Raw genomic sequence first — 26,448 nt, forward strand, 5'->3', positions numbered from 1 at the left:
TCTCCCTGGAAGTAACTCAGTTGCATTTTGTCCAGGGTGTTATTTCATTTCTCTTGGTGGGGCTGACAGTTGGAGCCCCACAGATGGGTCCCTGCCCTGTGGCAGCTGAAGTGACAGTTGAGGGCGGGCCAAGGGAGCAGCGTCTGTGACCGGCCTCTCCCTGGCTGGTTCAGGCAGTGTGTGGGTGGGTGTTACTCAACTCCCCCCCACCCCCCACCCCCACAACCCCCTGGGGGAACTAGACTTCTCTGCAGTTTTCGACTTAGGATGTCCAATGTCCATTCTGCTTTCAACATTTTATTGTAAGAAACGGGGCCTGACATAGTTCTGCTTCTGGAAGTTTTGCTATGTACCTACTTGCACAGATATACAAAGGCACATGGCTCCAAGGGTATCCCCTGCAGATGTGTGTTTTGTTTTTGTTTTTGTTTTTTTTTAAGATTTTATTTATTTATTTGAGAGAGTGAGAGAGAGATTGAGAGAACAAGTGGGAGGAGGGGCAGAGGGAGAAGCAGGCTCCCTGCAGAGCGGGGAGCCCAATGTGGAACTTCATCCCAGGGTCCTGGGATCATGACCTGAGCCAAAGGCGGGGCTCAATCCCAGGACCTGAAGACCATGCTGTGAGCTGAAGGCAGACCCTTAACCAACTGAGCCACCCAGGCACCCTGAAGCTGTGCTGGAAAGAGGGAAGGATTGGGAAAGATTTCGCGAGACCCCAGCCAGGAGCCAAGCTCCATGGCCATTATAAAGAAGGGCGGTCCTACTTGTGGGAACGTACCCAAGTTATCCTACAAACATATTTGTACCCGTAGGTAATGAACGCATAGAGGCATTTCCTGAAGGAATGTTTGAGGATAGCAAAATTATTGGAAGCAATTCAGACAATCCTCAGTAGGTAGCTGGCTAGTTAGATAGACAGCGGGACCAGGCAGGGCCTTTGTAGCTGGGGCAAGAGCCAGAAGCTCCCCTGAGAGCTGATGGGCAGATCTCCAGGTGTAACAGGGCAGCAACAGCCAAGTGCAAAGTGAACCTTTGGGGCTGTGGGAAATGCTTCTACCTTGGTGGTGCATTTGTGGCTATGTGCCTGTGTTAGAACTCAAGGAACTGCACCCTTTAAATGTGTCAATGTGTCAATGACACGGCCATACCACAGGTTTGAAAACAAATAAGCAAGGCGCAGATCCATGGGAGAGGGGAGAAAACAAGGTCACGTACGCTCTTCTTTGAACAGAGAAACCCTGGAAGGAAACACGGCAATTACAAAGAGTTTTTTTTTTTTTTCCTTCCAGGAGAAGGGGACGGAAGAACAGGGAGGGGAGCAGATAGTTCATTTTTCTTTTTTTTTTCCTTAAGATTTTATTTTTTTATTTATTTGACAGAGAGAGAGAGAGATCACAAGCAGGCAGAGAGGCAGGCAGAGAGAGAGGGGCAAGCAGGCTCCCCGCCGAGCAGAGAGCCCGACGCAGGACTCGATCCCAGGACCCTGAGATCACGACCCGAGCCGAAGGCAGAGGCTTAACCCACTGAGCCACTCAGGTACCCCGATAGTTCATTTTTCTAGAAACCTTAGATTTTTTTTTAATCCCCATGATGGCATACCAATTCCATACAGAGATGAGCAAAAGGGAATGTTCTGTTATGGACAGTCACGTTGTCGTGAGCAGGAGTGTGCGTCCAACTCTGTTGTGTCTGTCGTGTTGTCTTATGCAGGAGGAAGGCTTGCCTGGCATGGCAACCCTGCTTTCTGTTTGGTCTTTCCTTAAAATCTCATCCATGCCTCAGACCAGCTGAGAGCTGGAGACCCAGAGCAGCGAGGGGGAGGGTCCCCAACCCTCTGGGACCCAGGTGATGGGACATGCCAGCGAAGGGAGGAAAGAGATGCTCAGGGCATACGTTCAGCCAGTGCAACTGTTCTTTTATTGAATATTCGGCAGTGACAGAAAGATGCTCGATTCAGGAGAAGGCTTTCCCTCCCTGCCCCCCATGCTCAGAGCTTGAGTTGCACAAGCCCGGCTACGGGGGCGCAGCGCTCCAGCTGGTACACGTGTCCCTGTGTTTTCCACATACGTGGGCGTCTTTGTCACAAGGGCCACCAGGGACCACAGCTCCTCGTCTGTGGTTCTACCCCTGCTCCGCTGCGGCCCGGCAGGCCTGTGAGAAAGCCTGCCCATAGGCATGGGTCCCAGCAGAGCCCACCCACCCCCTGGCAGGAAGGTTCCTCTGGCTCAGGCCTTAGGGTGGTGGACTCGTGGGCGCTCGGGCCTGGCTCGCCTTGGCAGTCTGGTCTTGAAGAGGGACTTGCCTGAGGCTTCGATGTAAGTGATGCTCATCTCTTTGGGGCTGATCTCCACGTAGGCAAAGCCACCCAGCGAGTCCTCAGCCCCATAGTGGAAGCGCAGGTAGCCGTTGGGGACCTTGCGCTGATGCTTCTTCGAAGGGTCCATGAAGTTCCCGGCCCCGCTCAGCACGTAGCCCACGCCATTCTCATCCTGAAGGTACTGTGCGCGGAGGGCACCGGGTCAGTGGGGGGCCCCAGCCCCTTCGAGAGTTTGTGCCCCCCTGTCTGGAGTCCAGGGTCAGGTCTGTCCCTGACCAGAGAGTCACCCTGGGCAAGGACCAGAACCCCTTGGGGTCTCAGTTTCCTTCCCTGCGGCCATGTATCCATCCTGCTTCACAGCGGGAGAACTGAGTAAGCAATTGGCCACTGGTGGCTAGGATGCTGACTTTTAGGAAGCTTTGGGCTGTTTCCGTGGTTAGACAGCATACAGCTTGAGGGACATTTGGGAGCCCCCCCCCCCCCCCAGCAGCAGAAGGATCCGATGCAGCACATTGGCTGGGCTGGGCTCCCCTTCCCGACCTCCCCTGCAGACCCTCACCTGCAGGTTGTGGTCATGGCCACACAGGTAGGCGGTGACCTTGTACGTGGCCAGCAGAGGCATCAGATGCTTGACCAGGCAGCGGGTGGGCCCGTGCTCAGCGATGGACCACACGGGGTAGTGGCCGGCCACCAGCACGTAGTCCTCCTTGGCCGCTGCCAGCTGCTTCTTGAGCCAGGCCAGCTGTGTGCGGGCCAGCGCCGGGTCCCGGGGCCTCTCGGGCTGCTGGCTGAGGAAGTCATCTGAGTTGCCACACAGCGTCACCGTGTCCAGCATGAAGATGGCCACGGACACGTTGGACCGTGGGACTTTGAAGCGCAGACGGTAGTAAGGACTGGGGAAGTTCCTGCGGGGGAGGCGGAGGCAGGGGGTACGTGTCTTGAGCAGAGGAGCCCCAGGTTCAGCGCAGGCCTGGGGGCCTCTCTGTCCACTGGGGCGAGGCAGGGCAGGGGGGTGGGGCAGGCTCACCAACGCTGAGAGATCCTGGAATAGGCTATTTGTGCCGAGACGTTCCCCAAGTGGTCGTGGTTTCCAGCCAGCACGTACCAGGGCACATTGCGGAGGGAAGAGGCAGAGAACACATCCTCGAAGGTCTCCTGCAGCCCACAGAAGGGACCCCCCGCCAAACCCCACGGTCAGGCAGCTACCCAGGTGCTCCCACCAAGTTGGGGGCTGGAGACAGGGAGTGCTCTAGGTACCCACAAATGCCAGCTTCCCCCTGCCCTCTCCAGAGCCCACAGGTCAAGTGGCTTTTCCACGTGGGTCCCCCACCCCACTCTAAGTGGCACACACCTGAAACCTCTTGTCGTTGGCATCCTGCACCCCACTGAAGTAGAAATTGTCCCCCAGGGACAGGATGAAGTCTGCACCGAGAATCTGCACGGTCCTGGCAATCTCCTTGGCATTGGCCATTTCCCTGGCAGTGTGGAATGGGGCATTGGGGACTCCTCCCCAGTCACCCAGGGCCACAAAGCGCAGGACGGGGTTGGCTCCATCAGCCAGGGGGAGCACCAGCCAGGCTTGCAGGATGAGCAGCACGGTCTGTGTGTCCATCTGGGAGGAGGGGAGATGAGTCCTGGGCTGAGGCACGGGCAGTGGGCCTTTGGGACCCCTGCTCAGAGAGGGGGAGACAGCTCCCTGCAGGGCTGGCCCAGGGGGAAGCCCTGGGTGTGGCCCTTGTTCCCAGGACTTCAGGCAGGAGCCCGCTGGGAGGGTCAGAGGGTAGGCGGGGTCCAGGGGCAGGGAAGGGTGGCTGTGCTGGCCCATTCTGGTCACCCTCATCCCACACCCAGCACTCACCCTGGGGGAGACACAAGGCAGTCAGCCGGGGGCTCAGAGGCAGGTGAGCTCCTGGGCAGAACTGGTGGGTCACCGAGCCTTTATTCCCTGGGGCGGAAATGGATCATTAGTGAGGATGATGCAGTTTCTCCACAGACTGTTCCAGAAGCCCTCCCCTTGGGTCATGTGAGCTTTGGAGTTCCCCAGTGCCGGACACGGGATTCGGGTGGGGGTCTGGCCCCCGAGTGAGTGCAGCCTCTGTGTTTGCCCACATGAGCTTGTTTGTGTCATGGGCCCGAGGCTCCCCGTTATCTGTGTGTGCCGTGTCTGTGGCTGTATATCTGTGTGCCCCAGCCAGACCCATCTTGTGTGTCCATGCACTCCCAGGACATGTTTGTCCGCCTGTGTCTGGGTGTGTCTGCGCTGTTTCCTGTGTGTAGCCAAGCGTGCCTGCCTGGGTCACATGTCTGCGTGTGCCCGGGAGTCCTTTGTCCCTGTAGATGTGCACAGAGAGCCTGGCAAGGCCCGTGTGGCGTGTGGGTGACCTTTGCCTGGGATCTAAAGTGGAACTGCGTGGGCCATCGATTTGTGACCCTGCACTGTGGACTGACTTGTGTTGTGGGTCTATGTTGTGTCTCACATGAGTTGTGTGTTTGACAACATCTGGGTTTGAGTCCCAGGGTCACCTCCCTTCCCCAAACACCAGGGTCTCCCTTTTCCAGGAAGTCCTGCCCACATCTTCCCCTCCTCCCCACCCCCCATTCCCCACAGGAGGAACCCAGGCGGGGCAGCTGGTGACACACCACGTGACCACCGATTTTTGACCCTCACACACTCAGCAGCTGCTTGCAGGCCTCCCAGTGCCGGCTGCCCTGAGAGTAGGCAGGTGGGTGCTTGGGCAGTGCCCCCCCACCTCCCTGCCCCGGTGCCCTGTCTGACCTGCCCCTCACCTCCCTGCCTTCCTCCTTCCGCTCTGACTTGTCCCCTGCACACTCACAATGGGCCAATTGGGGGGGGCCCTCTTTTCACGCGGAGGTCACCGGCTCAGGGAGGTGAGGTGACCTGCCCCAGGTCAGCCAGCAGAGGCCGGCTGTTTGTGCCTCCCGCCCCCGCAGAGCCCGGACAAACAGGAAGTGGGTCACCCGGGCAGGCGGAGCACCCCCGCCCCCCCGCCCCCGGGCCCCAGCGGCGTTCACACCCGTGGGTCCGTCTCACCTACCGTCTGCGGCCGGAGTAGCAGTGGGCCTGGCGGCAGGGGTGCGGGGCGCTCGCGGTGGCTTGCAGGAGGCCGTGCCTTCCCGCCAGGTCCGCGGGCCCTGGGCAGGCCCAGGTGATCCCCCGCGGGGAGGGCAGGCTCCTGGGCCTCTGGCCCCGGCCGCCGCGCCTCCGAATCCGGCTGAGCCGCCGAGCGCCGCCACGCCTCCTCTGGGGCGCAGGCGGCACATCTATAGAATAGGGTTCAGCACCCCAGGGGGAGGCGCAGACCCGCCGACTGGGCTACAACTGGGGCCAGCGACGGGGCTTAGACACCGGAGTTCCTCCCTCTGCCCCCACGCAGGCCGAGTCGCCCCCCCTTCCTTCACACCTGGGGCGCCCACAGCCCGCGATGGCTGGGTAGGGCCTCACTCTGGGCCACCCTCTAGTGAGGAAGTATGTTGTCTTCAACCTCAGCTTCCTGGTCTTTAAAATGGGTGTGACGGCAGACAAGTCAAATCTTCCCTAGAAAGAATTCCAAGTAAGTGTTAAGTGGAAAGGGCCCTTCCAGGAGCTGGAGTTAACCCTTCCAGCCTCCTTTTGAATGTGGTCTAGAGTCAAAGGAGTTAGTGATTTTCATCCAAAGAATAAAGTATGGGAAAGCAGAAGACAGGAACCTTCCCAGGGGAGACACCTGGCAGACACCCTCTTAACCAAACGGTCCAGGCTAACAGCCCTGGGGATAGGTCTCACTGACATCATGTCCTGAGAAGGACACCTTGCCTCTGTGGGTTTCTTCCCAGGAACCTGTAATCACAAGTGGAGGGTGAGAAAAATAACACCCAGCAAACACCCAAATTGAGTGATATTCTACAGAATACCTGACCTGTATTTGCAAAAATGCACCAGTCCTGGAGAAGAAAAATTAGAGGAGTGGCCATAGATTGCAGCAGATTAAGGAGACATGAGGACAAATTGAAATGTGGGATCCTGGACCAAAAAAGGGCCAATTGTGGAAAGACTGGTAACATCCAAATAAAGCCTGAATTTCAGTGGAGTACCCTGCACCACCTTTTGCCACTTTTCTGGAAATCTAAAAATATCCTAAAATTAAAAAAAAAGTTTTCTTTTAAAAAGGGGACTGGTCCAAGAAACCTAAAATTTTATTCAACATGTATTGAACACCCACTGTATTCCCAGTACTGGCTGACCCAGCAGTGAACAAGACAGACAGGAAAACCTGCTCTGTTGGGGCAGGGAAATTTATACTCTAGCTGTTAATTACTTTCCTTTCTTTGGGGATAGGGTGGGGCATTCTCTTTCCATTTTATATTTTATGTGCTGTTTGGATTTTTGGCCTGAAAAGTATTGTTAGTCATTTTGCTAGACGTCCTCTTGACATATCTATATGTTAAAATGTAAACCCAGGAAACAAAGATCTCATTTCAGATTCAGGGCAATGGGTGTTTTCTGGGGAGATGGGCTGGGGACAAGGGGGCTGGGAAGGGGGCTTCTATTTCTCCTTACCGTTTCCATTCACACACCCACACAATATCTGAAGCATTTAGGACTAAGTGTTAAATATTTGCTTCTTTATGTGGAGGGTATTGGGGTACTTTAGGGATTATCTTCTTTGCTTCCTGTGTTTTTTTATTTTTTATTTTTGAGACCCCACAAGATTATATGTATTATCTTTTTTAGTACATAGTCTTCATAAAAAGGTTAGAAAATACTGAAAAACAGAAAGAAAACCATTACACTTACCTACCATACTCCTGCCCAGAGAGTCACTATCCGTTAGTTTCTTTTTCCTGTCAATTATTCTATGCCTACATTTGTTGTCAAAAAAGTGGGAAACAGTATTACATACTATTTTATAGCTTTTCCAAGTGTTAACATTTTCTATATATTTTTTAAAGTGAAAAAGTGCAGGGGCACCTGGGTGGCCCAGTTGGTTGAGTCTGACCCTCAGTTTTGGGTCAGGTCCTGATCTCAAGGTTGGGATATCAATCTCCATGTCAGGCTCTGTGCTGAATGGAGAATCTGCTTGAGATTCTCTCTCCTTCTCCCTCTGCCCCTCCCATGTCTCTCTCTCATATAGATAAATCTTAAAAAAAAAAAAAGAAAAAGTGCAAAAGCATGGGCACATGATCAAAATAAACCAGACTTTGTGTTGAGCATGTAAGGAAACCTGTGGATTCCTGGCTTTATCTCTCTGGTCACCTCCTGGATTCTGAATAAGCTCTTAAGCTTCCATTTGCCCAGCAGAGCCCTGTTCTGCCCATTTTCTATGGAGGTGGATGAGGATTTGGCTCCCTCTTGCCTTGTGTCCCAACACCAACGTCAGTCCTATGGCTGAGTTCCTCCTTTGGCTTCTGAAGGTCCTGCCCTCCCCACTCCCCCCCCCACCCTTGCAGTCACACTTCTGTGGTCTCTCACCCTTCCTGGAATAGAGCTGCATTCTGACCTCAGGGCCTTGGCTCTTGTCATTCTACTTGTCTAGAAGGCCCTTCCTTCCCCATATACTCTGAGGCTCCTCCCCATCGTATTCAAGTTCATGTAACATGTCAAAAATGCATCCCACCCCCACCTGACTCCCTCTTACCCTCTTCACTCTCTGGAACCCTTATCACTGGCTGACAAACCACACAACTGCTTATCTCATTTTCTGTCTCCCCACCAGAATGATCTCTTAGGGGACACAAACTCTCTTGGCCTGGTTCACTGCTGTTTTCTTGGGCATCTGGAATCTGGAGCACAGAAGGGCCATTGCTGAGGAATTATTTGGGGAATGACGGCATAAGCAACACCCTCAGGACACACACACTCCTCCCTTCCATCTGAGTGTCCAGCCTCCTCCCCTACTCTCCTGGCTCCATCCCTTGAGTGGGTGCCACCAGCTCCCTTATAGCTTGCTTTGGCTCTAACCTGGTTGTTGTTGTTGATGATGATGATAATATGCCCAGGACAAGACTCTTGGAGATATTTCAATGACCCCTGATTAGATTCTGCATCTCTCTTTTGTCTGGGTCACAGTGCTCAAGGAACACCAAGGACAACTAATTCCTACCTCAGGGCCTTTGCACTTGCTGTTCCCACTACTAGGCCACTCTCCCTTATCTTCTTGTCAATGAGTACTTGGCTTAAATGCCACCTTCTCAGACTATCCTGACCTCTTGACTCAATTAGCAGTACCCCCACCCCCCCCACTCCCCAATCTCTATGTTGTCAAGCACCCCTCTCTACCTCCCCACTGGGATTTTCCATGAAAGCATATCTGCATGGACAAGCAATGTACACTCAGTGGGGGCAGATGGGGATACAGTGTTAACATGACTCTGACAAGGGTAGGTCAGTGAAGGGCTCTGTGTACCAGACTGCCATGTGTGGTGAGGATAACCCCAGGTGGGAGGCAGGTAGATGGTCTCAGGAGGTAGGGATAAGGGGCTAATGGGAACACGGGAACAAGGTCCTGGAGCCAGGGACTGTGGGCTTGATGTGTAGGTGAGAGGTTTGGAGAATGGGTTCTGAAGTGTGTTTTTACAAGATCAGTTTGGGAAAAAACAAGACAAAGGCAGATCTGCATGTATATCCTCTATATCAGTTTTTCTCTCTCTATTTAGCTGTCCCTCCATTTATCCATCTCTATATTTGTCTGTCTATCTATCTATCCGTCCATCACACTATGTTGTGATTTAGAACTAAAAGTGCTGGTTGCTATACTCCACGAGGAAATTCTGGAACCAACAGAAGCGCAGTTAAAAGTGGTATCCCTGGAGTGCCTGCATGGCTCAGTCGGTTGAGTGTCTGACTTTTGATTTTGGCCCAAGTCTTGACCTCAGGGTCAGGAGATAGAGCCTGAAGGCATGCTCCCTGCCTCCCTGGCGGGGGGTCTGCTTATAGGAGAGAAGCCCCTCTGCCGCTCCTCTGCTCTTGGGCTTTCTCTCTCTCAAATAGATAAATATTTTTAAAAGATTTTATTTACTTGTCAGAGAGAGAGGGAGAGAGAGCACAAACAGGGGAAGGGCAGAGACAAAGCAGACTCCCTGCTGAGCAGGCAGCCCAACGTGGAACTCAATCCCAGGACCCTGGGATCATGACCCAAGCAGAAGGCAGAGGCCCAACCAACTGAGCCACCCAGGTGCCCTGGGTAAATAGATCTTTTAAAAAAAAAAAATAAAGTGGTCTCCTGGGGGAGGATTGCTATGGGAAATTATTACTTTCTACTTTATTTATTTCTTTATTGCATTCGTCTTTAAAGATTATAAGCTGGTGATATGTGGGTGATGGAAACAATATTTACCGATGTAATCGTTCTGATGAGATCATGGATGATTGGGTGAAGGCGCAGATGATTGGGGTGAATGAGGGTGAACCTACAGTGAGCAGAGCCCCCCCCCCTCCCCGCGTTGGCTGGCACGATGGAGTCAGCGCTCCAGGAGGGCTATCCAAAGTAGTTGACCCTGGGGGCTCTGTGGCTATCGGCCTGGCTTCAGATGCTGGCACCTCTGCTGTTATTTAGCTGTGTGACTGGGGGCTGGTGACTGTACCTCTCTGTGCCTTCGTCCTGCCTCTCTGACACAGACGATATCACGTGGTTTGCTGCAGGGTATTGTGCGCATCAAAAGACCTCACGGGGGTGAATAGGCGGAACCGCACCTCGCACACATAACGAGCCCTTGAAATAAGCAGTTACCACAGTTCATTGTCATCACTGGAAAGTGTGTTATTAGTACAGACCAGGGCAGTGGTAATTTGGATAAACTGAACATGTTTAAGAGGCAGAAATGATAGGTTGGGGACCAACGCATCTCAATTTGCTTGGGATTTCCCTGATGTTAGCACCGAACACCCCGCAGCCCGGGAACTCTCAGTCTTGGGTAAAACAGGAGGGCAGCTGGTCACCCTGAGATAAATCTTGGGACCCACTGGTGAGACGGAGAAAGCTCTGACAACTCCCAGCTTTGGGGCCTGGTGAGACAGAAGCGCAAGGAAGAACCTCGGGGAGAGGAACCATTTTGGGGGAAGCGGACATATCCAAGTGTGGCTGTCTTGAGCTGAGAGGCTTCTTGCCTGTCTTGGCGAGAGAAGACAAGTTTTCTGGTGGAAGCTCAGTTCAGGGGTCCCCACATTTTGTTCTGAAATATTTCGAACATACAGCAAAGTTAAAAGAATTATACAACTGTCCGGTGAATACCCACACAGTCCTACATATTGCAGTGAACATTTGAATGTATTCCAGTATCTGATTCCTACCCATTCGTCCATCTTACTTTTTATTCTTTTTTTTTTTTTTTTTAAAGAGAGAGGGTGAGAGTTCATGTGGTGGGGGTGGGGGCAGCAGAGGGCGAGGGAGAGAATCCCAAGCAGACTCCCCGCTCAGCACAGAGCCCAGTGCGGGGCTCAGTCTCCCAACCCTGAGATCATGACCTCGGCCACAGCTACTTAACCAGCTGAGCCACCCAGGGGCCCCACTCTTCACTCATTTTATTTATTTTTATTTTTTAAAAAAATTTTATTTATTTATTTGACAGAGATCACAAGTAGGCAGAGAGACAGGCAGAGAGAGAGGAGGAAGCAGGCTCCCCGCCAAGCAGAGAACCCAATGCGGGACTTGATCTCAGGACCCTGAGATCATGACCTGAGCCGAAGGCAGAAGCTTAACCCACTGAGCCACCCAGGCGCCCCTCTTTACTCATTTTAAAGTGCCACAAACACCTGCACACTCACCTCCCAGTACTTCAGTGCCTATACTATCAACCAGAGTTCAATAGCTGTTTATAGCTCTTTTCTTTTATGTAAAATTTGCATACGGTGATGGGGACAAATGTTGTATACACTTCCTGAGTTCTCCTAAGCCTCAGCTAGAGCCATGGAATAAAGAACTTATTCACCCCCAGTGACACTCAAACCAAACAAACAAATCAAAATTACCAGAGGGCACCCTGGCTTTGCCACTTGATAATAAGCTCTGTAACCTGGAGCAAATTACTTTCCCTTTCTGGGCCTCAGCTTCTCATCTCTAAAATGGGCTAGTAAGGGTACTATCTGAGATCAGACACAGTTATTGTGGATATTAAACTACTTAATTTACATAGAAATACTGGGGAGGGCCTGGCCCCTAGCAAATGCCTTAAGAACACTCACTTTTGGGGCGCCTGGGTGGCTCAGTGGGTTAAGCCTCTGCCTTCAGCTCAGGTCATGATCTCAGGGTCCTGGGATCGAGCCCCCCATCGGATCTCTGCTCAGCAGGGAGCCTACTTCCCCCGTCACCTCTCTGCCTGCCTCTCTGCCTACTTGTGATCTCTCTTTCTGTCAAATACATAAATAAAATCTTTTAAAAAATAAAGAACACTCACTTTGAACATTAGCCCATTGGAACAGTCAAAGGAACTAGAGTTGGTGGAAGAAGAAATAATGGGGTCAGGATGTTCCTGAAAAATGTCAAAGAGAGAGAAGGAAGCTGTGAGCTAAATCCTGACCCCCCCATCCCCACGGAAAATCAGCAGGTGAGGGCTCCATTCCCCTACGGGCAACTAGAAGGATCCAGCACCTTCAGAACGATGGAAATGACCAGAGAAAGCCGCGATTCTGCAGGTGTTTGCCATTCATCACACGTGCTGCAAAAGATCTTATTTATTTTATTTTATTTTTATTTTTTTAAGATTATTTATTTATGTATTTGAGAGAGAGACAGTGAGAGAGAGCATGAGCGAGGAGAAGGTCAGAGAGAGAAGCAGACTCCGTGTGGACCTGGGAGCGCAATGCGGGACTCCATCCTGGTCCTGGGATTATGACCTCAGCCGAAGGCAGTCGTCCAACCAACTGAGCCACCTAGGCGTCCCGATCTCATTTATTTTAATCATGAGCACATGCTTTTGTATTTTCAATTTCAGTTTAATTTGAAAAACACAGGCAAGATTCTGACACCTGTTACAACGCGGATGAATCTTGAGGACATTCCGCTGGGTGAAATGAACCAGTTACAAAAGGTCTGGATGATTCCACTCATAGGAAGTTCCTAAGGTGGTCAAATCCATAGAGATCGAAAGTAGAGGGGTGGGTGCTCAGGGGTGGGCAGTTAAGGTTTAATGGGGACAGAGTTTCAGTTTTGCACGATGAAAAAGTCCTAGAGGTGGGTGGGGCCGGGTGCACGACCTCCTGAGTGTACTTAATGCCACTGAACTGTGCAGTTAAAGATGGTAAAGATGGTAAACTTTCTCTCACTTGTATGTTACCAAAATTAAAAGCTGACAGAAAAGCACAGAAGATAATCCCCCCAAACCCCTGTGTCTCCACATGAAGAAGCAAAAGTTAACATTTGGTGGCAATTGCTTCAGGTGTATGTTTTCCTTTTGAAAAAGAAAGAAAACAGGGTTGAAGTTGAACCCTCCCCAAACCCCCCATAACTTCAATTCAGAAAGTCCCTAGTAGTTTATAATGAGAAGCCCCCCTCCCTCTCGGGTCCTTCGACTACCTCCTCCCACCTCTGCTTTGGAAGGAACGAGAGTCCCCAGGTTTTTCTTCCAGAGATGATTGATTAATTCCAGGCCGGTAACTTTAAGTTGGAAACTACTTAATAATTTGGCCAGGTGTAGAAGTAGTATTTGAATGTTTAAAAGAACATATTTCTCCTTATTTATATTTAATTTTTAGATTTGTAACAACTGCTAAGGAGTTCAGAAGGGTTTGCTTGGTGGAGGCATTTAACAGGATTAAAGAATCAGATATATGACTTTTATAAGTGCTATGTACAATTTTTTTTAACGATTTTATTTATTTGACAGAGATCACAAGCAGGCAGAGAGGCAGGCAGAGAAAGAGGAAGGGAAGCTCCCCACTGAGCAGAGAGCCCAACACGGGGCTGGAACCCAGGACTCTGGGATCATGACCTTAGCTAAAGGCAGAGGCTTTAACTCAGGAGCCACCCAGGCGTCCCGCCACGTACGTTTAAGCAATTTCAGCCCACGACATTTCTGAATGGATCCAAATGAATAGCCAGAGACCTCTTTGCCAAGTGATTGTCCACTTATCTGGGTATAAAAGAAACATAACAGCTGTGACCGGAACCAAAGGCTTAAGGGAAACTGTTTCTGTTTCTAAAAATATAATTTTATTTGTTTATATATTTTTAAAGATTTTATTTATTTATTAGAGAGAGAGAGAGAGCACAAGCAGGGGGAGCTGCAAGCCGAGGGAGGAGCAGGCTCCCTGCTGAGCAAAGAGGCCTATGTGGGACTTGACCTCAGGACCCTGGGATCATGACCTCAGCGGAGGCAGACACCCAACCCATGGAGCTACCTAGGCATCCCTAAAAATACAACTTGAATTGACTGTACGTTTACAAAGTAACCACAACGATGCATTTTTCAAGGCACTAAAGCTGTCCTCAACCCAGGCATTGTCCTGAACCTGTTTGCTTTGAGGAACCGGTAGGGCAGTGTGGCGGGAGTGGGAGGAGGTGAGGGCCACGAGGTGAAGAGGGCGTGTGTGGGACAGACAGGGGCTCCGGGGCTGCAGGGAAGGGGGCTTTATCCATAGTGAGGTGCACACCATGGGGGATTCTGATCAGAGTGACTGATCTCACTTGGTTTTGCATAATTTCCACTAACTGTTGGACTTGAGGCTCGGGCACTGGGTGGGTGGGGCAGGTGGGGAAAAAAAAAACTGGGTCGTAGGGGTTTCCTCTCTACACATTTAAAAAAAAAGAAAAGAAAAGAAAAAAAGGCGGAGGTTTTGGCCTGGGAAGCTGGCGGGCTGGGGGAGTAGGGGGGCGCCCAGCAGGGACCAGATCGCCTAGGTGCCTTTCTCCGACCCTTGGTCTGTGCACTGCTGCCCCCGCGTGGCTACAGTGCGAACTACAGCAGTATCCTGCAGACCGCGTTTCCGTTTCGGTGAGCCAAGGCTTCTTCCAGACCCCTTGTGCAGGGCATGGAGAATCCTGAGATGCGTCGGTCCAGGAATTGGTCCAGAGAAACTCTGAGTGAAATACCTGAGGATTCAGATGCTTTCAGGATAACCCGATGGGCGGTGGGCTTCTTTGGAAATTGCACACTGCATCTGCTCCAGAGGGATTCTCAGAGGAGGGGTCCACGTGGCATCTTCAGGGACCAGTGGGAGCATCAGGGAGGCACTAAGAAAAGACATCCTAGGCGGAAGGAAGGGCCTGAGCAAAGCAAGGTCAAAGCTGAATTCCTGATCCATCCGCCCGTCTTACTCCTGCTAACTGCTCCTCTCAGCCTGGGTCATGGGGTCACCATTGAGACCCACACTTGGTCCTGAACTCCTCTCTTGCTCTCACTCCTGCCATCCCTGGCCACCACCCAGCGCCAGACACCGGTCACTTGGGTAGCTGTCCCAGCCTTTAATTCCTAGTCACCTACTGCAGTCCCAAAGGGACCTATTACTGTCTCTCCTCTGCTCAGCCCCCAAGCTCCTGCCCCGGCCTCCACTGCTCCGGAGAGCAAGTCCACACCCTTCATCTTTGTGTATTGGGTAGTGGGAGACCCGGCCCTGCCTGTTCCGTCACATCATTGGCATGAACAACTACATGAGCAATAACAGTAATAATAACAGCAGTTACCTCTAGATACACGCTGCAAAGTCTGTGTCATGTGGTTTAGAGGCGGCTAAACGGTGGCTTTATCATCTCCATTTTACAAAAGGGCATGCTGAGGTTCAGAGAACTCAAAGGACTTGTCCAAGGTCACCAGCCTGATGGTGAACTCAATTCTTTCCAACTCCAAAGCTCACGTGTAATCCCAACACTCTGTCCCCATCATGATGCATCTCTGCTGTGATGGGTTTAACTTCTTGCCTGTCCCTCTGTCTTAGTCACTCAGCCTGCTCTAATGGGATGCCATCAGCTGGGTGGCCTAAACGGCAGACATGTATTTCTCAGTTCTGAAGGTTAGGAAGTCCAAGGTCAAGGTGCCAGGCAATTCAATTCCTGATGAGGGCTCTCTTCCTGGCTTGCAAATGCTCACCATCTCACAGTGCTGTCACATGGCAGAGGGAGACAGAGGACAGAGGTGGTAAGGGGGAGGGGGCGGCTCCCTGGTGTCTCTGGTCCCTGGTGTCTCTTCTTAGAAGGGCAGCATCTCATCAAGAGGGCCCCCCCCTCATGGCCACAATCAAACCTAATCTCCTCCTGAAGGCCCCCGTCCAATTTCTATCACATTGGGGATTAGGGCTTCAACATATGAATTTGGAGGGAACAAGCATTCAGTCCCCAACATCCTCCTTCCAAAGGATGGAACCTAATTCCCGAACTTTGTTTGAGTGTGGGTCAGACTTTAGTGACTCTGTTTAAAAGAAGAAAACAAACCACTTTTTACTTTCCTGTTCTTTTAGGCACCTTCGCTGAAGACCTTTCTTTCTCTCTGTGGCTCAGGTTACTGCCTGATATCCTTTCATTTCAACCCAGAGGACTTTTTCCACCATTTCTTGCCGGGTAGGTCTAGTAGTAATGAATTTTATCAGCTTTTGTTTAAATGAGCATATTTTAATTTTTACCTTATTTTTTAAAAAGAGTTTATTTATTTATTTGACAGACAGAGATCACAAGTAGGCAGAGGGGCAGGCAGAGAGAGAGAGAGGAGGAAGCAGGCTCCCCGCGGAGCAGAAAGCCCAATGTGGGGCTTGATCCCAGGACCCTGGGACCATGACCTGAGCCAAAGGCAGAGGCTTTAACCCACTGAGCCACCCAGGTGCCCCCCCCCAGCACTTTCAATATATCAACCACTACTGTATGGCCTCCAAGATTTCTGATAAGAGCTCTGCTAGTAAAGAAGGATGCTTTTCATTCTCATTTGCTTCAGTTGTCTATTTTTCAAGTTTGCCAATTCTTTCTTATTCCTGCTTAAATCTATAAGTCCCTATAGTAGATTTTTTTTTTCATTTCAGTTGTGCTTTTTAGCTCCCTAATTTCCCTTTGGTTACTTTTTATAGCTTCTATCTATATTGATGTTCTCATTTTGTTTATACATCATTTCCCCATCTTGCCCATGTTTTCCTTTCATTCTGTGGGCATATTGAAGATAGTTATTTTATAGGTTTTTTCCCCCTAGTAAGTTCAACATCTGAGTTTTCTCAGGGCTGGGTTTTTTTTTTTTTTTAAAGATTTTATTTATTTAATTGAAAGACAGAGATCACAAGCAGGCAGAGAGAGAAAGGAGGAAGCAGGCTCCCTGCTGAGCAGAGAGCCCGATGTGGGCTCGATCCCAGGACACTGGGATCATGACCTGAGCTGAAGGCAGAGGCTTAACCCACTGAGCCACCCAGGTGCCCCTCAGGGCTGGTTTTTTGTTCGTTTTGTTTCTATGAATGCATCAGACCTCTCTGTTTCTTTGCTTTGTTGTGTTTTGTTGAAACTGATCATTGAACCTTATAATATGATAATTTAATTCTCACCCTTTCTCCAGGGTTTCCTTTTTCCTTTTCTTTTTAAAATTGTTGTAAGGGTCTCCGTTCTGTAGATCAGCCTGAGGTGGAAGCTTAAGGGCTTCAGAGGTCTTTTTTTTTTTTTTTAATATTTTATTTACTTATTTGACAGAGAGATCACAAGTAGGCAGAGAGTGAGGGGGAAGCAGGCTCCCTGCTGAGCAGACAGGCCAATGTGGGGCTCGATCCTAGGACTCTAAGATCATGACCTGAGCTGAAGGCAGAGGCTTAACCCACTGAGCCACCCAGGCGCCCCTCAGAGGTCTTTTCTGAACCTTTGTTTTTCCTTGGGCATGTGCAGTGGTTTTCTAAATTCACCCATAGATCTGGTTGCTTATGAGTGTCGCCATCCTCACTTAAATGACTGGCTCCCAAAAGGAGCAAAATGGTAGGGGGAGGATCCCAAACAGATACTATTCCTTAAAATCTCATGGAAGCTGGGGTGCCTGGATGGCTTAGTTAGTTAAGCATCTGCCTTTGGTTCAGGTCATGATCCTGGGGTCCTGGGATCGAGCCCTCCATCGGGCTCCCTGCTCAGAGGGGTCTGCGTTTCCCTTTCCCTCTGCCCCTCGTGCTTACTTGTGCATGAGTTTAGGCATACATGCTCTCTCTCTCTCTCCAGTAATTAAATAAAGTCTTAAAAAAGAATCTCCCAGGATTAGCTGGTGGGGGTTGAAATAATGACTGCCAGCCTTGGTGTCTGTACCTCAGTGATCGAAAGCAGTAAGCAGCAATCAGAACATAGAGCCCAGATAACTGGAAGACAGTCTTTTTGTCCCACCTCAGTTCAGGAATTACAAGCCACTTTCACCAAAGCTGTCTGCATAGAGTGGGTGGTGGGGAATAGGTAGGTTCCTCCACTCCTGCAATAAAGGCTGAAATTAACTGCAATTTACCAGCCACAAGATCAAAGCCTGGAAAGTTAGAAAACTGGAAAGGGAAGTGCAAGTCCAAATAGACTCCATAGTTTCAAAATAGTTAATTCCAGACAACTGATGGCAGTATAATTGTCTAGGTAGGAAAAAAGATTCCTGGTGTTTCATACTCCGCGTCATCCCTGACATTACTTGCGACACAGCGGCTTTTAGATGGCCTGAAACCTCAGAGAAACTCTCTAGCTTCTTCTCCAGAATTTAGGCAGTCTACTTGTGTCTTAACCCCCTAATCTCTTGCCCTGGGCATTTGTGGGTCTTTATAATGTATAGCTTTTATGAGTAGTGCCTACTGCTTTTCCCATTTGAGATTTGAGTGAGGTTGAAGAGACATGAGCCCCTTGCACCAGTCCTTCAGGCATCTGCCAAAGAAGTTAGAACAGTTTAACACACAGATTAGTGGATAAGGTCTCTCTGTTCCTCCGGCCCAAGGGCCAGGCTCCCAAAAGCGGAACACGAGCTTTGGATGCAATCCAAAGAGAAGAGTAGCATAGTAGAAGGAGAAGCAGAGGCTACAATAGAGAGGGAAGAAGTTTCTGAGAGACAGGCTTGGCCAATATGGGGGATCAAAGCCCCCTGTCATGAGATTGGCTTGGTAGAGGCAGGGTCTATCTCTGAGCTCAAACTCCCTTGTCACCCAGGGCTGGTAAGAAAGGCATAGGCTTTAGGGAGTTAGAGGACGGTCTTTATATCATCCATGGTCCAGTCAGAAGTTACACAAATAAAGAGAATTGAATATAAACATTTTTTACCAGGTATTAAAGAACCAAAAAACAGAAAGAAGACTCAAAGGTAGAGAGGAGGGAGAAATAGGAAAACTTTGCTTCTCTCCGGGATCAGGGGAGTCAGGAAGAAGGTGAGAGAATAAGTATTATAAACTTGGAAGTTGGGTTCTGGGGGGCTCAAACCCAGAATCCTGAGAGTGAAGTTGTGAATCCAAGCAGTGAAGCTCGACTCGTGCTAGTCTCCCCCAAGGAGTGTCCATGAGGCTGTTTCCGCTAAGCAAAGAAGCTGGTGTGACAGGAAACAGGAAGAAGTGAGTCCCCTTCCCCTCCCTACAGGCTTTCTCTCTGTCACTACCACCTTCTACTGGTGGCATCTAACCAGGAACCTCTGGAAAGCAGAAACATGGTTTGCTGAGGCCCCGTTCCAGCAACACACGAGAAAGCATAAAGGATGGGGTCAAAGCTGAGAGTTAGTTGTTTCATAAGTAACAAAGTCTCCCACTCTCCCTGAAGGATACAATCTCCTGAGTTGGTAAAATGCACAGATTGAGTGCTGGTGAAGGTTTGTGTTACAAAGGAACTGTTCAATTCAGGAAAAACTCACATGTGTGTTGTCCTTTATAAAAAGAACATTCTTCTGGTTTTTCTTGCCCCTTTAATTTTCCCTGGTAAAAGGTCTGCTCTCGGGGCACCTGAGTGGCTCAGTTGTTAAGCGTCTGCCGTTGGCTCAGGTCCTGATCCCAGGGTCCTGTGCACCTGGGCCCTGTGCTTGCTATGCCCATCCCAGGTGAACAATCTGAGGACATGAAATGCACCCCACAGACCTAGACAGAGCCAAACCCAGGGAAAAGTCCTGCCCAAGGAAGGGGAACCAGCTCAGGAAGAGGAGACCAGGTAGCCTGAGGAGGAAAGGGTGTCATGGGGATGAGAGTGAGGAGGTATAACGTTGAAACAGAGAGCTGATTTCCAGAGAGAGAAGGAAGAGAGAGCCAGAAAGAGAAAAAGCAAAATCCTGAGATATGGGGGAGTAGGAGACCAGAGTGGGGTGAATTATGTAGGATGGGAAAGCGGGATCCCAGTCGGACGGAGGAGTACGGATGAGGAGAGTCACTGGGTTTCAGAGATCAATAGGGTCTAGAACAGGAAGAAGTTAACTATAGGACATTTCAAAACATACTACAAAGCTCCAGTAGCCAAGACAGTAGGGGACTGCCATAAGATTAGACACAGATCAATGGGAAAGAATTGAGAGTCCAGGAATAATTCCCTACATTTTTGGCTAAGTTATTTATTTATTCATTTATTTAATTTTTATTAATTTTTATTTTTTAGAGAAGGAATCTTAAACAGGCTCCATGCCCAGTGCAGAGCCTGACATGGGGCTCGATCTCACAACCCTGAGATCATGACCTGAGCCAAAGTCGAGTTGGGCACTTAACTGACTGAGCCACCCAGGTGTCCTGGTAATTAATTTTTTTTGATTGCCTAAGACAATTCAATGGGGAAAGTCTATCCAACATGGTGATGATGGGACAGTTAGATATTAAACTGCGGAAAGATGACCTGAGAACCCCTACCTCACATCATACAGAAAAATTAACTCACACTGAAATGGTGAGAAGTAAAAGTATAAAAACATAAAAGTTATCAGCAGATGCAGGATAATATTTTTTGGCCAAGTGGTAGGGAAGAAGCTTGTTTGTTTTGAAGGAACACCAAAAGGAAATATCCTACTACAAAAGCATATGGTGATGTGTGTGTTTCAGTCTCCAAATTCCTCACCAAAATGTGGTCTCTCATGGCTGTCCTAAGTTTCTCTACCTATAGGGTTTCTGGATTTATTTTATAATTTTCACAAAAATAATTATTCCTGACTTTTTTCCACATCATGGTAACACAAAAGCTTATTTTTTTCTGAAAGCATTCATAGATATTTAAATCAATAATCAACTATTTAATTTCTGTGATCTTTAAAAATGGACAGAAGCCATAAATAAATACCCCCTTCCACTTAGGTGGATACATCGCCCTTTCTCTAAACACCTCTTGGGAACAAGAAACATGACAGTTATGGGGTGGTTAATGTGAGGAGTGAGGAGCAGAGTATCTTAGAGCATAGAATTTTATCCCTCAGAAATAATACGGCATGCCCTAATATTAGACTCTGTGTCTGTGTGTGTGTGTGCGTGTAATTTTCTAAGGAAGTGGGATCATTTATTCATTCATTATACTCAGTCATCTTGTTCTCTTATCTTCCAAACATGCCCATCTGATCTTGCAGAAAATGCTACATCTATTGTAAGTGGATTAAAGATATTGTTTTATTTAATGACAATTGGATGTTTTGTCTCCTTTTTTTCCCCATGACTATCAGCATCCAATTTATAATGCTTTTATATCTGGTAGTTATGATTCATAAAAAGGGGGGAAACCTTAATGTTTAAGAATTCAAAGGCCAGGGGTACGTTGGGTGGCTCAGTTGTGTAAGCATTTGACTCTTGATCTCAGCTCAGGTGTTATTATAGGGATCAAGAGTTTAAGCTCTGCATGGGCTCAGTGGAGCCCACTTTAAAAAAAAAATTCAAAGTCCAATCTCTGTCTTTTGGTTAGAGCGTTTAACCCATTTATATGTAAAATAAGTACTGATAAAGAGGGACTTCTGTCATCTTGTTATTTGTTTTGTATATGCCTTGCAAATTTTTTCTCACACACTTTTGAAGGATAGTTTTTCTGGGTATGGGATTCTTGATTGATAGTTTTGTTTTGTTTTGTTTTAATATATCAGCCCATTGTCTTCTGACCTCCAAAGTTTCTGATAAGAAGTCTGCTAACCTTTTTGAGGATCCCTAGATTCACTTTTCTCTTCTTTCAAAATTCTTTATGACCTTGGCTTTGACAGTTTGATTATAATGTGTCATCGTGTGAGTTTCTTTGAGTTCATCTTACTTGGAGTCCATTCAACTTCTTGTATGTGTCTTTCATCAAATTTGGGAAGTTTTCAGCCATTGTTTCTTCAAATACTCTTTCTTCTTCTAGGCCTCCCATGATGTGTATGTTGGTCCATTCAATAGTGCCCCTTAGGCGCTGTTCACTTTTTCAAGTCTTCTTTCTGTCTCTCAGACTCAATACTTTCCATTTTCCTATCTCCAAGTTTGCTGATTCTTTCTTCTGTCTGCTCAAATGTGCCTTTGAATCCCTCTATGAAATTTTCATTTCAGTTATTGTACTTTTCAGCTCCAGAATATTCCCCCTGAATAGGTTTATTTTTAAAAATTTTTTGTCTTTATTGATATTTAGTTGACAAATAAAACTTTTTTTTTAAAAGATTTTATTTATTTATTTGTCAGAGAGAGATTACAAGTAGGCAGAGAGGCAGGCAGAGAGAGAGAGGAGGAAGCAGGCTCCCTGCTGAGCAGAGAGCCCGATGCGGGACTCGATCCCAGGACCCTGAGATCATGACCTGAGCCGAAGGCAGCGGCTTAACCCACTGAGCCACCCAGGCGCCCCGACAAATAAAACTTTTAACCAGACTTTCTTATGTTTTCTATATCTTTTTTTAATTTTTAAAATTTATTTAATTTATTTATGTTTAGAGAGACTGAGGGAGAAAGCAGAGGGGAGGGACAGAGGGAGAAAGAGCCTCAAGCAGACTCAGCATTGAGCACAGAGCCCAACACAGGGCTTGATCTCATGACCCTGAGATCATGATCTGAGCTGACACCAAGAGTTAGATGCTTAACTGACTGTGCCTCCCAAGTGTCCCAATTTTGTTTCCTATTTCTTATTGACATGTCCACTTAGTTCATACATTGTTTTCTTTTGCCATATCTTCCCTTAGTTTTCTGAGGAACCTTAAAACAATTGTTTTAAAGTCTTTGTCTAGTAGATCTGCCATCAGGTTTTTTTCAGGGGCAGTTTTTGTTGGTTTATTTTTTCCTTTGAAATGGCTGTACTTTCTCATTTCTTTGTATGCCTTATGATGTCTTCATTGAAATCTGGACAACTGAATCTAAAACTGTTGTAACTCAGGAAATCATATTCTCCCCCTTCTCCAAGGTTTGCTTTATAATTTTGTTGTTGTTGTTGTTATTTTAGCAGTGCTTGGCTGGTAGAGTGTGTCACTCTTAATCTTAGGGTTGTAAGTTCAAGCCCCTCATTCTTTTTAGCACTTACTTAATTTAAAAAATTACAAATTTTTTTTGTTGTTTTATTGTTGTAGGTTGTCTCTGTGCCAAAGATCAGCAGGACGTATAAATTTAGGTCTTTTCTGAGAGTATGACTTTCCTTGGGCATGCACAGTTGACTATGTAATTTTACCTGTATACATAGTTGATTTTTATTATTCTTGTCTGACTCCCAAAAGAAGGGGGAAGAAATGAAAGAGGACAGAAGGGCACCGACACTTCAAATGATACCTTGGAAATGATTTCACTTGTAAAGGGAACTTACAGCAGTGCAGGGATTTGCAGCAACCAACAAATTTGGCTTGCACCTCTGTGATCAGAAGCAGTAATCAGCCATCAGAGCACAGATCCCTGATATTTGGGGAACCAGGTCCTTTTTCCCCACCCTTTCTTCTACAAGCTGTGTGAAAGCTGCTCCAGGAATACGTGCTCCAGGAATTACTGCCACCAGGCTAGGGGTGGGGGTGGGTGGCTGCTACGGTGCAAAGAGCTGAGATTAATTGTAGTTAACCTCAGTTTGCCTTTCAAACCATCCCCTGGAATTTGCAAACCTTCAATAGACTACAGAGTGCAAGTGCTTCTACCAGACAGATTTTACCAGTGCAACTGTTGTATAGGTAGGGAGACATTCCTCGTGCATTCTGCTCTGCCATCTTCCCAGCTTCCTCTGCTTTTCTTATACTAATCAGTTATATCAGGTCTCTTCCCTAGTGTGAACTCCTCCAAGAGTGTCCTTCCTCCCACCTTAATGACTCCTACTACTTTCCAAGTGTGGATTTTTTTTTTCATCACATTTTTCAGAATTAGGGAAATCAAGGTTCACAGGGTTTATTGCTTTCTTAAGAACTTACAAAAATTAGGGACGCCTGGGTGGCTCAGTTGGTTAAGCAGCTGCCTTCGGCTCAGGTCATGATCCCAGCGCCCTGGGATCGAGTCCCACATCAGGATCCTTGCTTGGCAGGGAGCCTGCTTCTCCCTCTGCCTCTGCCTGTCACTCTGCCTGTGCTCACTCTCGCTCCTCTCTCTATGACAAATAAATAAATAAAATCTTAAAAAAAAAAGAACTTATAAAAATTAACCATATAGATGAGATGAAGTTGAACAGTGTTACTCTTACTTCTATTAACTGTATTCTCCTATATAAAAAGTCCTCTGGGAAACTGCTTACACCATTTCCAGAAATGGAAAGGCAGTGGTGCTCCCTTTTGGGGTGAGGGCAGCCTTAATACCCACACACTCTTTTTTTTTTTTTAAAGATTTTATTTATTTATTTGACAGACAGAGATCACAAGTAGGCAGAGAGAAAGAGAGGAGGAAGCAGGTTCCCCACCGAGCAGAGAGCCCGATGTGGGGTTTGATCCCAGGACTCTGGGATCATGACCTGAGCCGAAGGCAGGGGCTTTAACCCACTGAGCCAGCCAGGCGCCCCAATACCCACACACTCTTACAGCAGGGGAGAGTCAATTTAAAATATTCTCTGTGTGCCCTCAATGAGCAAGTGGTGTTACAGGTTAGGGAGAACAGAAACAAAGAAAATGGATGAGGCACTTAACCAAGATATCACAGCCTATCTTAAAAGATCATTTCAAATTAATAATTTAAATTGAGGAAGGGGCATTTGGCTGGCTCAGTCAGTAGAGCATGTGACTCTTGATCTGGGGATCATGAGTTCAAGCACACTGGGCATAGAGCTTACAATGAATGAGTGAATGAATGAATGAAATTAGGGAAATTAGAGAGGTATAGGTGGATTCAACCTGGAGCCAGTCAGATTGCTTGAAAGAAAAAGCTATTTATGTGATGGTTAGGACTTAGCTACAGGAATGATTGGATGGATCAGTAGGGGTGAAAGTTGAGTTGAGACAGAGTTCCAAATTGGCAAATTGGACATGTGTATCCCCAGGGATGGAACATCTGGTGACAACCATGAACTGATGAAGGTTGGAGAGCTCTGAAGCAGAGGAAGAAGTTTAGATTCAATGAGTTGTTTTACATAGCAGTTTGTTAATGGGAAAATGATAGTTTATGGACATCTTTGTAGTCTCAAAGAAATAATTATTTGCCAATACTTATATCCATAAATAATACCTTGGAATTTTTCTTCTCTACCATATGCAAAATACATTTATGACATTTTGATCCATGTATATATTGTAAAATGATGACCACAATCAAGAAAATTAACATATGCAACACCTTACATAGTTACCTTTTCATGTGTGTGATGAGACTGTTTAAGATCTACTCTCTTAGCAAATTTTAAGCATGCAATTTAATATTATTAACTGTATCTCCAGAACTTATGTATCCTGTGTAACGGAAACTTGTTACCACCCTTTGACTAGCATCTTGCCATTTCCCCATCCCTCAGTCTTTAGTAAATATCATCTCACTCTCTGCTTCTGTGAGTTTGACATTGTTAGATTCCACATATAAGTAAGATCATGTCACAACACCTGGATGGCTCAGTCGGTTGAGCACGCCTGACTCTTGACTTTGGCTTAGGTGGTGATCACAGGGTTGTGATCTCAGAGCTGTGAGACTGAGCTCTACAGCAGGCCCCACCCTGGGTCTGGAGCTTGGTTGGAATTCTTTCCCTCCCCTGTCCTCTATCCCTGGCCCCCCTCCCCTGCTCGCTCGCTCTCTCTCAAAATAATAAGTGAGATCATGCAGTATTTGTATTTCTATGTCTGGCTTATTTCACTTAACTAATGTTCTCTAGGTTTATCCATATTGTTGTAAATGGCAGAATTTTTTTTTTAATGTTTCGGGTTGTTGTTTTTTTTTTAAAGATTTTATTTATTCATTTGACAGAGAGAGATCACAAGCAGGCAGAGAGGCAGGCAGAGAGGAGGAAGCAGGCTCCCTGCTGAGCAGAGAGCGCAATGCGGGACTCGATCCCAGGACCCTGAGATCATGACCTGAGCCGAAGGCAGCGGCTTAACTCCCTGAGCCACCCAGGCGCCCTAAGTTGATTTTTGTATATGGTGTGAGATAAGAGCCCGATTTCATTCTTCTGACGTGAATATCCAGTTTTCCTGACACCTTTATTAAAGAGACTTTCCCCATGTCTGTTCTTGGTATCCTTGTAGAAGACCAATTGACAGTAAATATTTAGATCTGTTTCTGGACTCTCTGTTCTATTCCACTGGTCTATATGACCATTTTCATTTCAGTGCAATACTGTTTTGATTATCATGGCTTTGTAGTACACTGTGATGACAAGCAGTACGATTCCTCCAGCTTTTTTCTTCTTATTCAAGATTGCTTTAGTTATTCTGAGTCTTTTGTGGTTCCATCTGAATTTTAGGAATTTTTTTTTTCAGATTCTGGAAAGAATGACATTGCCCGTTTCTTCTAGGTTATCTGATTTTTTGGTATATAATTGTACATAAAAGTCTCTCATGATCTTTTTTATTTTTGAAGCCGCATTACAATGTTTCCTCTTTCTGGCTTTATTTGAATTGTCTTTTTTTGTTTTAAGGTCTAGCTCATTGTTGATTTTACTTTTTCAAAAATCCAACTTTTAGGTTTGTTAATTAGTTTTACTCTTTCTCTATTCTCTATTTCATTTGTTTTTTCTCTAATCTTTGTTATTATTTCCTTCCTTTTGAAACTTTGGGCTTAGTTTGTTCTTTTTGTAGTTTCTTCAAGTTAAATTTAGTTTATTTGAGATCTTTCTTTCTTCTTGGTATTTATCACTATAAAATTCCCTCTTAGCATTGCTTCCGCTGCATCACATGAGTTTTGTTAGGTTGTGTTTTTATTTTCATTTGTTTTGAGATATTTAGAAAACCTCTCTTTGATTTCCTCTCTG

The 26,448-nt window shown here is 47.4% G+C and overlaps 1 protein-coding gene and 1 long non-coding RNA gene across 2 annotated transcripts; one reads left to right on the forward strand and one right to left on the reverse strand.

The window, feature by feature from the left end:
* Window positions 1–1,894: 1,894 nt before the first annotated feature.
* On the reverse strand, window positions 1,895–4,262 carry ACP5 (acid phosphatase 5, tartrate resistant). Its single transcript, XM_032311985.1, has 5 exons — window positions 4,176–4,262; window positions 3,669–3,929; window positions 3,345–3,472; window positions 2,877–3,222; window positions 1,895–2,498 (listed from the first exon to the last, which is right to left on the reverse strand). Exons 2-5 carry the CDS (start codon window positions 3,927–3,929, stop codon window positions 2,226–2,228), a joined length of 1,008 nt encoding a protein of 335 aa, XP_032167876.1. The 5' UTR covers window positions 4,176–4,262; the 3' UTR covers window positions 1,895–2,225.
* Window positions 4,262–6,798, forward strand: LOC116572739. Its single transcript, XR_004278502.1, has 2 exons — window positions 4,262–5,040; window positions 6,152–6,798. It is a non-coding gene; the product is annotated as an uncharacterized LOC116572739 (long non-coding RNA).
* The last annotated feature ends 19,650 nt before the right edge of the window (window positions 6,799–26,448 follow it).

This window comes from Mustela erminea, chromosome 1, assembly GCF_009829155.1.
Source record: "Mustela erminea isolate mMusErm1 chromosome 1, mMusErm1.Pri, whole genome shotgun sequence".
Taxonomy (NCBI): Eukaryota; Metazoa; Chordata; class Mammalia; order Carnivora; family Mustelidae; genus Mustela; species Mustela erminea.

Bases quoted from the DNA above. Each gene is read 5' to 3' on its own strand.
- ACP5 (XM_032311985.1), bottom strand. From the start codon at position 3,929: ATGGACACACAGACCGTGCTGCTCATCCTGCAAGCCTGGCTGGTGCTC. The intron at 3,473-3,668 runs GTGTGTGCCACT...TGTGGGCTGCAG, and splicing joins CCAACGACAAGAGGTTTCAG to GAGACCTTCGAGGATGTGTT. The intron at 2,499-2,876 runs GTGAGGGTCTGC...CTCCGCGCACAG, and splicing joins GCCATGACCACAACCTGCAG to TACCTTCAGGATGAGAATGG.